This window comes from Crotalus tigris, unplaced genomic scaffold, assembly GCF_016545835.1.
Source record: "Crotalus tigris isolate CLP2741 ecotype Arizona unplaced genomic scaffold, ASM1654583v1 scf7180000024302.2721777, whole genome shotgun sequence".
NCBI classification, from domain to species: Eukaryota; Metazoa; Chordata; class Lepidosauria; order Squamata; family Viperidae; genus Crotalus; species Crotalus tigris.
In genome coordinates this window covers 946,055-960,146 of record NW_024100474.1, presented here as the reverse complement: position 1 = coordinate 960,146, position 14,092 = coordinate 946,055, and the positions used below count along the sequence as shown (strand labels likewise).

Below are 14,092 nucleotides of genomic sequence, written 5' to 3'. Positions count from 1 at the left end.
GGCTTTTATATTTTTACACGACCACCAAATATGATAATAAGTAGCATCCGAACAAACACATCTCCAACATTTAGGCTGTAAGTCAGGATACATACGAGACATTTTTTGTGGATCAAGGTGCCATCTGTAAAACATTTTATAAAAATTCTCCCTTAAATTCTGGGCTTGTGTAAATTTAACATTCCTCACCCAAATAATTTCCCAGGTATCTAGTAGAACTGGTTCACCAAAATTTTGTGCCCATTTGATCATACATTCTTTAATTAATTCTGCCTCTGAATCCAATTCTACTAGCACCCCATAAATTCTCTTAATATGAGTTCGTCTTTGATCTTTTACTTGTTTAAGAAAATTTTCATCTTCTCTAAGTAAACCCACATTACAGTCTAACTTCCATCTGTCCACTATTTGTCTATACTGAAACCATGAATATATGATATTTTCTTGTGCTAGGTTTTCCAAAGATTTTAACTGCCAGTTTTTACCATCCCATCTAAGTAATTGTGCATAAGAAACACCATCCATCTTAACTCCTCTCCTTATCCCCTCTATCGCATGCCAGGGTACAGCCCATAATGGAATTTTAAAATCACTTCTGTAATATTTCCTCCAAACCCGAAATAGAGAAATCCTTATAATATGAGATTTAAAAACCCTATCAACTTTTTTATTAAAAATTAAATAGGCATGCCATCCAAAAAGTAAATCCCAACCCTCCAAAAGGAGTATTTCTACATTTGTTAAATTAACCCAATCACTAATTAATGTTAAAACCACCGCATCGTAGTACAATTTCAAATTCGGTACCTTAAGTCCACCTCTCTCGTGAATGTCTTGTATTATTTTAAGTTTTACTCTTGGTTTTTTCCCCGCCCAAATAAACTTATTGATACCTTTCTGCCATTCATTTAAATTAATCTCATTCTTTAAAATAGGTATCATTTGAAACAAAAAAAGAAACTTTGGCAGGACATTCATTTTAATCACCGCAATTCTTCCCAAAAGGGATAATTGCAATTTCTCCCAATTTTTCAAGTCTCTTTGTATCCTGACCCATAACCTTTCATAATTATTTTTTTACAATTTTGCATTGGAAACAGATAAAGTAACCCCCAAATATTTTACCTTGTCAACAACCTCAAAATCTGTCAACTTAACCAAAGTCTGCTTATCCAAAATGGTCATATTTTTAGGTAATATTTTAGTCTTATTGTTATTAATTTTAAAACCCGAAACCCATCCATATTGGTATATCAATTGTAATAACTCTACTACAGAATAAGTGAGTTGGGACAGGGTGACCACTAAGTCATCTGCAAAAGCTCTTAATTTATATTCTTTTTTATTAACTTCTATTCCTTTTATTTCCTGTGATTCTCGAATTTTAATCAACAATATTTCCAAAGTTAAAACAAATAACAATGGTGACAATGGACATCCCTGTCTAGTCCCCTTTTCAATTGTAAAGACCTCTGATAAACCCCCATTAACAATAAGTTGTGCCGTTTGTTTTTGATAAATAAGACCAAAAGCTTGTAAAATTTTTTCTCCAAAATTCATTTTCTCAATTAATCTTAACATAAATTGCCAATTCAATTGATCAAAAGCTTTTTCAGCATCTAAAAATATCAGTCCTGCAGGAACTTGATTATTTTTGTCTAAGTATTCTAATAAATTAATAATTTGTCTGACATTATTCTTCATGTACCTTCCAGTTATAAAACCCGTTTGATCCTTATGTATAACCTGATGCAAAACCCTCATAAGCCTATTAGCCAAAATTTTTGCAAAAATCTTATAATCTACATTTAAAAGAGATATAGGTCTGTAATTCTTTGGTGAAGTAAGATCCTGATCTTCTTTTGGGATTAAAGATATAAAAGCTCTACCCCATGATGGGGGAATCTCTAAACCCTGTAATATATTGTTAAAAAGTTCTCTTAAAGGTTGAATCATCTCTTGCACCAAGGTTTTATAATAAATAGATGTCAAACCATCCGTACCCGGTGCTTTACCTAATTTTAATTCTTTAATCACTGTCTCAATTTCCTCACTAGTAACTAAACCATTAATTTCTTGTTTCTGATCTTCTGTTAATTTAGGGAAGTTGGCTTCATTTAAATAATTTTCTATATCTAAAACCTGTATTTTAGTACTCTTATATAATTTTTGATAACAATCTAAAAAAGATTTCTTAATCAAATCCTTATGATATACTAGTTTACCATTATAATTTATTTTATCTATAATTCTCTGTCTCTGTTTCTTTCTTAATTGATAAGCCAACCATCTCCCTGGTTTGTTAGCATTGCAAAATGTATTTTGTTTCATATACAGTAAGTTAGTTGCAGTTTGATCAGCCATCAACATATTGAATTGTGTTTTAAGCAATTTTATAGATTCTTTAACCTTTTCATCTGTGGGATTTGAAATCAAAATTTTTTCTTTTGATTTAATCTCATCTTCCAATTCCTTACGTTTCTGAATCTGCTTTTGTCTATGAGCATTATTCATTTGTATCAAAATCCCACGCATAAAGGCTTTCCCTGCATCCCATACCATTGACATTGAAGTTCCCTTATACATATTTAAAACAAAGTAATCCTTTAAGTGCTCCTTTAATTTTTGAACATTCTTTTCTTGTCTAAATAAATTTTCATTCATCCTCCACGATCTCCTCTCCTCTCTTTCATCAACCAACTCCATCCAGACTGGACTATGATCCGTCAATGTCCTAGGAAAATTTTTAACATTCTTTACCCTAAAATATAAATCAATTGTAATAAAAAAAAGTCAATTCTTGAAAAGGATTGATGTCTATCTGAAAAGAAAGTAAAGTCTCTCTCCTCCTGATTGCGTTCACGCCAGTAGTCATGTAGTTCCCAGTCCTCTTTCAAATCAAAAAAAGCTTTAGGTAATTTAGCCTGTTTAAAAGAAGTAGAAGATCCTTTTTTGTCTCTTTGTGTATCTAACACACCATTCCAATCACCCATTAATATCACAGATCTGTAGTCCAACAAAGTTAATTTCTGATGTAATAATCTATAAAATTGTTCCTGTTGTTGGTTTGGTGCGTACAATCCCACTATAAGTATTTTCTTACCATATAAACCAACTTCAATCATAACATATCTCCCTTGAAGATCAGATTCTACCAAACAGGCTGATAAGTTTTGCTTGATGTAAATAACTACACCCCCTTTTTTCCCAGGAGCAGAAGATACAAAATGAGATCCCAAACGAGAATTGACTAAATATTTTTGATCTTTAGGTATAATATGTGTTTCCTGCAAACAAATAATATCATTATTATGTTGCTTTAAATAATGAAAGATTTTCTTTCTCTTCTGGGGGGAATTAAGGCCGTTAACATTCCAAGTCAGGAGCTTTACCATCTCCCTTAACCAGAAGCCTGGAGAAGACTGCTTGAAGATCTGCCATTGAAGAATGTGCTGCAGAACTCTTAGGTCTTGCTCCTCCCACTAGCAACGAAGCACTTTCTTGAAGAGATTCTTTAGCCTCTTTCCTCTGTTGTTCCTTTTCCTTGCGTCTATGCGCTGCATGGGTCATTCTTTGCTCTTTAATCTCTGCTTGTCGGGACCACTCCAACTGTAACTCTCCAGCCGCCATCACACCTGGTCCTTCAGACTGCTGTTCAACCTCTTTACCATCCAGAACTTTCTGCATCATAGATGATGGTGAGCCTGCTCCCAGGACCGAGCTGTAAAACTCCTTTGCTTTAGTGACTGTATTAAGTCTATAACGCGTCCCCGCATGGCTCAGAACAATACCCATCGGAATCTCCCATCTGAATGGCATCATTCTTTTTTTAAGTTCATTAGATAAGAAAGCAAAGTCTTTTCTCTTTCTTAGAATTTTAGATGGGATCTCCTTTAAAATAATAACATCTTGAGCAGCAATCTGGAATCTCTTATTATAAAAGGCTTGTATGATTTCATTGCGCAGAGATCTCTTTCCAAAATAAACCACCACATCTCTTGGTAAATTTCTCTGTTTTGCAATCCAGGAGTTAACTCTGAATAGTTTTTCAACCTCTCTGCGTATTTCCTCTTTCTCCCTATTCAAAATAACAGCAAAGTCATTTACCACGATCTCTCTCAGGTCTTGTTGCATATCTTCTTTGAGACCCCTAATTCTTAAGGCATATTCCATTTCTCTGTACTGAGACATAACAATGTCATCCTGTGAATTTTCCATCTTTTTTTCCATGCCTTCAAATCTATCTTCCAAGATGTAAACCTTGTCTGCAACCTCTTCAAATCTAGAGTCAAGCTTCTCAACCACAGAAGCAAGACCTGATAGAGCCATAACTATATCTTGCCTCAAAATGGTATTATTCTGCTCCAACAGATTCTTCACTTCCCCTCTAATTTCAGTTTTATTCTGATCTAGAAGCTCCTTCATTTCCCCTCTGATTTGAGTTACTGCATTTCCCATTATATCTTTCATATCTTGTACAGATATTACTGGCAGAGGAGGAGAAGATGGTGGTGTAGCTTTAGGTTGTTGTACCGGTAAAATCGCAGGAGAAGAAGCCACCTTAGGAACTGTAGAAGCTGCTTGCCTTTTTGAAGCCATTTTTTTTTAATTTTTTTTTCTTATTTCCACTTTGTAAAAAAAAATGCTCAAAAAGTTAAAAAAAACAAAGGAGAGTTTAAAAGATATTTCAAAAACACAGGACCACTTTCAAAAAAAAGAGGAAAAAGCTTAAAAAGAAAAAAGAAAAAACTATATAGTCCATAGCATTCCGTTTGACTCACTTTCTTTTTCCCCCGAAAAAAACTTTCAAATCGCCATTTTACTTTCACTCTCCACACGAACAAAAAAAAACAAAAAGAAAAAGATCAACCTAAACTAAAAAGCAAATAAAACTCAATAAACCAAATCCTTTATCCAGCTCTGTCCGCTTTATATATATAAAAAATCACTCACCCTGTCTCTTTAAATGCGGAGATGGTAGCGGCGTTTCATTTTGTTTCCCAGAGGAAACAAAGACACCTGGGAGGCGGAGGCAACCCGAACTCCGAGGGAGCTCTCTTTCTACCCCCCCCCAAAAATCCCTGGGGGGTTTGAGATACTCTACCTCTATTCGGGTGATTCTCTCCCCCCTCCCTTCACCCGGGAGGGAGATTTTGAGCCGCGGAACAGCTGGTGACTGTTGTATTCCGCGGTTCTCACGCTGTCCCAGGAGGACGGTTACAATGTAGCCGCCATCATCGACGCTAACCACCGGAAGCTCCCGTAATAGACAAACTTGTGACTGCTTCACATATGGACCAAGGGAATGTCACTATGGTGCTAATTTTTTCACCATCAGGACAACTAGATAGTCAGTATGGAGCTCTTCCTCCCTTCCTTCCTTCCCAGCTGCCATTTTACTGCAGGACCATCTCTTTACTGAGTTATTCATTCCACTCCCATTCCTTGGAATGTTAAATCAAACTGGCCTGGGTTTGAGTAGATATTATGCTGATTGACAATATAACCAAGAATGAATAGTAGAGGGAAGTGTCCCTCTTCTTAATTAGATTGTGGTCACCAAGATAGTCTCCATCCCTTCAGGAAGCTGTCATTGGGCTGCAAGCAAGTGGCAAAGTTACTCTTAAGACAATCAGCTTGGTTTCTTGAAAGAATTTCAGGCTGCTAAGATGATCTTGTTTCTGGATTCTATTCCTTCTTACAGTCAATATTGACTCATTTCCACAATGATGGCACTGCTGTTGATGGAATCACTATTTATGTCTGATCTCCTACAGGAACTATATCACAGATTAAAGGTGTGGTGTTCTTACATGATGGACTAATATTTCACACACACACACACACACACACACACACACACACACACACACACACAATTACAAACAAATGCTAGCTTGCTAGACTGACCTAGACTTCTTGAAGCACAGGGATCTCTACTTTTTAATATGTTCAAGGGGTGGACGATAATATAGACAACTCTGTTGATGACACAGAATCATTCAGAATAGAAACACTGATGAAGTATGTGAAGAGCTCCTACATTATATTCCAAAATTGGCTGAATGTGCTTTAAAGTGGCAAATAGAATAAAAATTATATGGAGAAATGTAATAACTTATGAAAGTATGGAGAGACAGAAGTTTCTCTCCTCCTGTCATAGTGTTAAAACTCAGCCACTGAAATTAAAAGAGAAATGATTCAGGATCAGTGAAAGGCAGTTCTTTGCAAAGTTTAGCCTTGAGACCTATCTAAGTCATACCAGTTTAAATAAACAATTTCATGGATGATAAGCCTATCAGTGGTTATTGCTCCTAATGGTTGAATATTATCTCCTGAATCACAGCATTCCTTACATACCAGCTACCGAGGAGTAATAGTAGAACACTATTGCCCTCTGTCCATGCTTGTAAAGTCCCTGCATGTTCTGGCTATGTTACACAGAATGCTAGATTAGCAAGCAGTGGTTTGATTCAATATGGCTCACATTTTGCAGCTGTTCATGAAATGTTGGCTATGAAACTGCACTAGGCATATGAACTCCCATGCCCAAACAACCCTTTCTGCATCTCCATTTTAAGAAAATCCAGTTTTAATTTAAAGAAAAGCCTACCTTTGCTGCGAAACATTATACAACATCTGCCACTGATGCAACATATGTCTACAGGTCACTAAAGCCTCTTCCGGTCCTTTATGTATTAATTCCAGTTTTATTTTTGTGAAGAGTAAACTGCAAAAAAAATATATACACATAAAAAAGCAAATAAAATTTAGTTGTACAGATAAATGCAGCATGATAAGCATGATTTCCAATTGTAGAGGGATGATGTCAAGGGTTTCTTGACATCCAAAATTAAGCCATTTTCATATCTTCATATAATATAAACACACTATGCTTAGGTGATAACTACTGCCAGCATTACAGCCAAAATGGAGCCGTTAGAAAGACCTCAGGATAAATGGAGGAACCCTAATTATTGCAGAAATTTTCAAAAGACGAAAAAATCCTAAAAATAAATGTAAATTTTATTCAAATAATTTTAAAAAATCAAAATTGAGGAGAAAACCAGACAGATTGGCAGAAACAAGTAACTAAGAAAAAGTGATTTCCCCCCCCCCCCATCTGTGGATGTAGATGGGTTAAATGTATGGAATCAATATTATAAAACTGGTTACTAGTTTGCAAATGGATTCCTTGTGCTTAAATTTTAGTACCATGTTAACAATAAAATTCTGTTATCATATATTACATAGTATGTTCATGTAATAACTGGAAAAACTGAAAAACAAACTTTATAATAGAAATGAAGTTAAAAATAATGAAAAATAATCTTCAATCCCCAAATCTACAAATGTTGATAACCTAGTTTTTTAATAATTTGAATTAAAATAAGATTTTACAAAGATTTTAAAAACTACAGAAACATAAATTGTATAGAAAAGATTCTAAAAGGGTAAAACAAGTGAAGAATTATAAAAAAAGAGAGAAAAGGTATCTAAAGTAACAACTTTAAGAGATTTATGTTAAATATGTACATTTGTACATATTTAACATCATCATGGAAAAAGACATACTATATTCATAGCCTTTAAACCGATCCTGTCAAAATCATTATTCAAAGAAAACTTCATTGAGTGAGCATTACAGTGAAGGAAATATAATATTGATAAGCACCAGAATAATCCTAAAGAGATTATTTCCACTATATTATATTATATATTATATTAGTACCATATGTTTTCAGGGGAGAAACTTACAGAGGAATTACTTCAATTTCTTAATTATTTTGGTTGACCTTTTCATTGATTTTCTTAGCTCTATAATACCTTTTCAAGGTGTCAGCATGACTTTTCTTGCACTGAGGCAAATCCGCTAACTTAATATAGCCTATCATCCAAAGGCACCACCGAGGAATAGATTGAGCTAACACACAAAAAAAGCCTAGTCACAATGTTCCCCTACAACAGTATCAGATGTATAATTATTTATTACATTTCTATGTCCCCATCTCATTAATACAGCAACTTTGAGTGGCCTTTTGCTTCACTAATAAATGTTCTTTCAAAAGATGTATCACATATGTAAATTAGCACACATATATTTCATGCAAAGTTTCATCCTTTTGTTGGCAATGTATAATTAGTGGTCCAGCTGGTGAATGAAACCCAGGAGCACATACTCAGGAGTTAGGCTCAGTGGTTCCCCCTGCCCCCCCTTCTTGGCCTAGCACAATGCAGCATCAGCAGAAAACTTAACAAGAGTTTTACGAAAAGGAGAGTTATGGTTGTATGAATGTCAAATAAGGTCTTGAACTGAACTTTATTCTATCTGCTGAAATACAGAATTTGCTGCAAGATATATGGCAGGAAGTAGAATTTAATCCTCAGAGCCATTAAGAAAAATGTCAGCAGACTAAGGTTTAGAATACAAAGCCTTCTATCAAATTCCATTTGGTTACATGAAGAATTCTCTCTTTATATCCATGTCCCTGAATAGGAACATCCATTGACAGAAATAAAATTGTCATTCAGTAAAAGATGAGTGGAATATATGAGATGAAATTTTCATTGGAAACCAATCCTTCCCATAAGAAGGGTCTTAGATTTAATGTCAGAATACCCTTTAAAACATAAAATAAATGAAAGCCCAAGACAAGAAAGTGCATCTTTGTTTCAAAATATTCTTTTTAATATTCAATCATGCATTGTAATCTCAATGTTTTTATAGGAAACCCAGTATATTTACTCCCTAACATTTTTCATTTAAATGCCTTCCTAATTTGAGAACTGCTCAAATGTTCCAATGCGGTTGAGGAAATATATTTGTCCATTTAGCAGTTTAAAGGTTCCCCCTGATTCAAGGGAGTGTGTTCAGCCTGCATTGACTGCAGTATCTATTTATCTATTTGCATTTGCATGCTTTCGAACTGCTAGGCAGGAGCTGAGGTTGAGTAATGTGAGCTCAGCCTATTGTGCAGCACTGAGATCTCATAGACAAGCTCAGAATCTTAACCGCTGAGCCATCGCATCCCACCTTAGTAATCATCATCACCTTCACCATTGCAAAACTTTTCAGATTTCACACATGTATTACTGTCCGGCATAAATTGTGCACATCCATTTAACATGAACTCAGGAGTTCTTGCTCCTGAGTGGAATTCTCCCACTTCTTATTAAAACTATGCCATGAACACCTGAAAAGCAGCATTTTTCACAGAATTTCAGAGCTCAAAGGTTCAAGGATTCCTATCCATATTCCCCAGTATTCAGTGGAATAGCTGGCTACTGGAAAATAAAGGACTGTATTCTTTTCCCTATTGGCTGCATGAAGCCAGCCATTTTTTTAAGGCCTGTTGAGAGGATTACGGGAAGGGTAGGGATGTGAGAGAGGGAGAAGAATCTCTGGAATATATGTACAATTAAATGTGATGCAGGTACACCAAATGGAAGCATTTGCACATTTGCCCACCCACCTCCAAGCCCTGCAATTCATGCAGCTCTTGCTCAGTGTGAAGAAGAAAAGATAAAACTAAAGATTCCTTCAAGATAAACTTGAGTCCTGTAACTCCATGTAGTTTCCTTGGTAAGAATATAAAGCGGTTAGCATTGCCTTCTTTCAGGATCCACTTCCTAATTTAGCATGTAGCCTTGGGATCCCTCAGAGTTTCCCAATCAAGTACCAATCAAATCAGACCCTGCTTGGCTTTTTAAGGATCAGTCATGTTTAGCTCTATGCTGCCACCTGCTGTACCAGAACAATAAAAGGTGCAATTGCTTGAACAATTCTAAAGCTGATTCATGGGCCAATTATTTTGTTTTTCTTATGAAGATAAATAAAAATAAAATAAGATAGCACAAAAAGATATGATCATCCCATTTCTCCACTGTCCTCCAGTATGCAGGATGTATAATTCAGGGTGCACTGGAGACTTTAATATTATTTTCTTAAATACAAACAGGCAGACAGTATAACTGAGAATTAATGTTTTTAAAGTCTGTAGTCGAAGCATAGATTATTTGTCATTATTATTATTTATCAAATGCTTCATTGCATTTGTCTTTTGTAAACAATAAAATTCTTTTTTCTTATCTGACATTATGCCCCACGAGAACTTCTGAGCAAAGCTTTTCAGTCCACTGACAGGAGTCACCATGGTCAGATCAAGTTCCTCACAACCTCTTAAGTGCGTCTTATGCCTAAAATCTGGAGGTGGAGGCTGGGATTTGGAGCACTATAAAACAGTAGCAGACGGCCATACTTTCTCTGCAGTTTCAAAGGATAGATTATTATGCTGAGTAATTTTGGGGAAAATGATAGCTATTACTTTAGTTAAGGGAACCAGACTCAGAGAAGACACTTAAGTGAATGATAAGCTACAGCAGGGTTAAGAGAATCTGGATTCAACTCTTATTCAGTGGTGATACTCAGGTCACTTGACATGCAATATTTGTGCCACTTCCAGATCAGCTCTGCATTTATGCAGTCACATACTGTCATTGCCTTTGGACAGCAAAGCTATGGAACTACGTTCTCCATGATATAGGATAAATTCACATGAGCATAGTTCTTCAGCAGAAATGCCGGGGCTTGAAAACAGCCAGTTTCCTACTGGTGTGAATTCTTGCCTTGTCCTGGCTCCAAGCAATTTAGTTTCCCACATCACTGGAATTTAGCACTTACTGTACTGTACTGTGCTTTTAAAATGCCCACCTTAGAGTGACTTTTTTTCTCTTTAATTGGGCTATATTAGGACAATGAAAGAGAATAGCTTCCTGGTTGGCTGCTAACCAGCTGGCTAAGATAGTATCCTTTTTATTATATGCAAATATGATGCTAATCCTGTCATCTAAGGTTTGTTTTGATTTCTGTGGTGAATAAGGAAGTTATCATAGAGCTGCAGTGTATTCTGTCTCCCTCCAAAATGCCCAAAATTTGTAAAAATGTATTAACAGTAAGGTGAAGGCCTATTCTTTTACATCAAAAGTCATAGCTGAAGTGATAAGTTTCATTTCAAATATGTAGCAAATATGTAGCTACATACAGTTTTTATTTTCCTCATACAACCTCCCATCTTTTAATATTTACTTCCTTAGCTCCTTTTCACCTGTTTTGGCACATTCAGGGATCACAGCCAGAGAAAGAGAAAAAGGATCCAATAAAGGAGGATATTTGTAGCTCAGAGTTAAAATGAGGGGTTCTTGGTGTTCTTTGGGTATGCTTGTTTTCTGCAAATGTTTTACTATGCTATAGTCCCTGCTATCACTGATGATGTTACCTAGTGTGAGTAATGAAACATCTGCAAGAAAACAACCAAGTTCAGAGAGAAACAGCTGTATATATGGAAATTTTCCTTTCTGTTGAGTTATTAAAGGTACAGGAGACCTGATTAACACAGCATGGAATCACCCTGCTGGAATCCCTTTCTAAACACATATTCAGCAAACAAAACTAAATGGCACTGTGTTGTTCTTTCACGCTATTCAAAATACTGTTGACTGTCAGCTTTGACAGAGGTTTCTTTGGGGGGCAAATTGAGTGGAGCTGAAACTGACTTTCTCTTTAATTAGGAATTTTGGGCAGTTCTACACAGCCTTTCAGTTTTTCTTAAATGTATATGCTAAACATGAAGTGACATTAATAAGCCTGCTTTTTTCACCTTGTTTTTGAAAGCAAGCCTAATTTATAGTGCCTCACAAAACATTCTTTTACTTCATATATATCCTGATGAAGTGAACAAGGAGAACCTTGTGGGCGCCCAGCAATATCACTCAGAGGGAAACTGCAGAGCTGGGGCTGTTTTCATAATTTAAACATTTAAAAAATATTTTAAGCTTGTGTATTCAATATATCTAGGCAAAGCGACATTTAGACAGTTCAAGCTAATCTATTAGAAAAATATTACTGATTCAGTTAATAAAAAAATGAACAAATATATCCTTCACTCTAGGTTTTTCAACTGTTCTTTGTTGACAGCCAGAATAATTTCCCACACTTTAAGCACTATTATTTCAACAAAGATGTACTTTGGTTTTTCTTTTTAAATATTTAATAATAATTAATTCAATTTCTTATGTTTCAATAATTTATATGCACTGGGTAATTTAGACAAAATTAGTTTGATAATATAGTACCTGAAGTAGCCTATAGCTCCACTTTCTCCCACAATAAGAATAAAATATTACTGCTATTTCCCTGTTGTTATTTATTTATTTATTCATTCATTTATATGTTTCTAGACCACCTATTTCCCTAAAGGAGGGACTCTGGATGGTATGCAGCATAATCAGCATATAAAACAGGATATAAAATGAACAATAAAATATTAAGGTTAATTTAGGATTTAAAATTTTTAAATATTGTAAGATTATGATATTACAAAATTTCAAAGAAATTAAAAACAGAATTCCGGGATGAACATTTAACATGGGTTAATAAGGCGGAGAGAAGGCTCAGATGACACCAGTCAGCCCCCCATAAAAGGCCCCAGAGTCAGGGTTTGACCCCTTTACAGAAGGCCAGGAGAGTGGGGGGCCTGCCTCATCTTGGGGGAGATGGAGGCAGCGGCAGAGATGGCTTTTTCTTCCTAGACCCCACCAGTCAAAATTCTGATCAAATGGGGCAGGCTGATGTGATGGAGCAAAGCTGGTTCTGTAGGTAGCCTGGCCCCATGCCATGTAGGGCTTGAATTGGACTCAGAAGCAAACTGACACCCAGTGCAGTTCACAGATCAAGGACACCTAATATAGCTCCCGTGACTGCACTTATTTACTGGAATCTAAATTTTAGATAATACTTGTGTATTTGTTTGTTTATATTCCACCTTTTATTATTATAATATATGTGACAGTATATGAATATTCATGTATTCAAAACCTCCGAACAAGATGTGCAATATATATTTATACAACAAAACACCCCACAGAAGCCAGAAGATTGTTAAAAAAAAAACATTTTGTAAAGTTCAGTGGCACTGGAATATATCACTTCTATAATTTGAAGGTAATGAATAGGGATGCATACTTCAGACTCTCAAGCTCTTATCTGTGTTGGAAATGTTGAAAATTTATTAGTTGAAAACTTTGTTTTGTTGCTATAGCTACTTTCATTACAAGTGGCCTTGACTAAGGCAAAAGGTATTTGTTATACATAACATAAAAATGTATTTAGTTTCAGTTGTAGGCAGTTAAATTGAAAGACATGAGAACAGCCCTGTTGGATCAGGCCAAAATCCTTTTGTCCTGCAGAAGCCAACCAGAGCCTTATTCAAAATTTACAGCAAGACATTAATATATCACAGAACAGACCTTCCATGAGATTACTGTTAGAAATGAAAGACAGTATGAAAAATAGCTATAGATAGGCTTACATTTCATTATTTATCTAATCATTTTTAAAGATGTGAAAATTAAAAACCATTACTACATTAACCTATCACTTCAATCTTTTCCTGTTAATCTTTTAAAGAATGCCACACCTTTGAAAATGACATAGATGCATTTTATATTTCCTACAACATACTAAGTAGTTTTTATTTTTAATGAAATCTATCCATTGGTCTCTAAAGTTCAATACTTTAAAGACAGTGGTGGGATTCAGGCAGTTCAAACCACTTCAGCAAAACTGCCTACCAGCCATTTGGAAACCTGCCCTTATTGACAAACGAGTCCCTAACACAAAGAATGACATCAGACCCACACTCACAAAAGCCACACAGGATGTCACCACCACACGTCCATGCAAAAAGCAAACCCAAACCCACACCGATGATGAGACATGACCACAAACCAGAAGCCAGACCACAGCTGCATCATTAGCCACTTTAAACCCCTCCAATCCATACATGAAGCAAAGTGACACCCACCATGAAGATGAGGCACAACCACGAACGCGAAGCTAAACAATAGCAATGCAGCTCACCATCTCACATCCCCGTGCAACTCAGACTAACCTGAGCACAACAAAGCCCCCACCCAAACAGAACACTCCCCCAACTAATCAGAGCACAGCCAACCCCCCATCCAATCAGAGCACAGCCAAACTCCTAACCAATCAGAACACATCTCCATCCAATCAGAACACAGCCAAGCTCTC

At 35.8% G+C, this 14,092-nt stretch overlaps 1 protein-coding gene across 1 annotated transcript in view; it reads right to left on the bottom strand.

Annotated features, from left to right (window-relative positions):
* LOC120299590 (tetratricopeptide repeat protein 7A-like) overlaps positions 1-14,092 on the bottom strand; it is a gene marked incomplete at its 5' end in the record, with an annotated part of 113,592 nt that overhangs the window by 61,278 nt on the left and 38,222 nt on the right. The window contains one exon of the mRNA XM_039324543.1: positions 6,614-6,730. Within this exon, the coding sequence (XP_039180477.1) occupies positions 6,614-6,730 (117 nt within the window). The remainder of the gene's footprint in view (positions 1-6,613; positions 6,731-14,092) is intronic.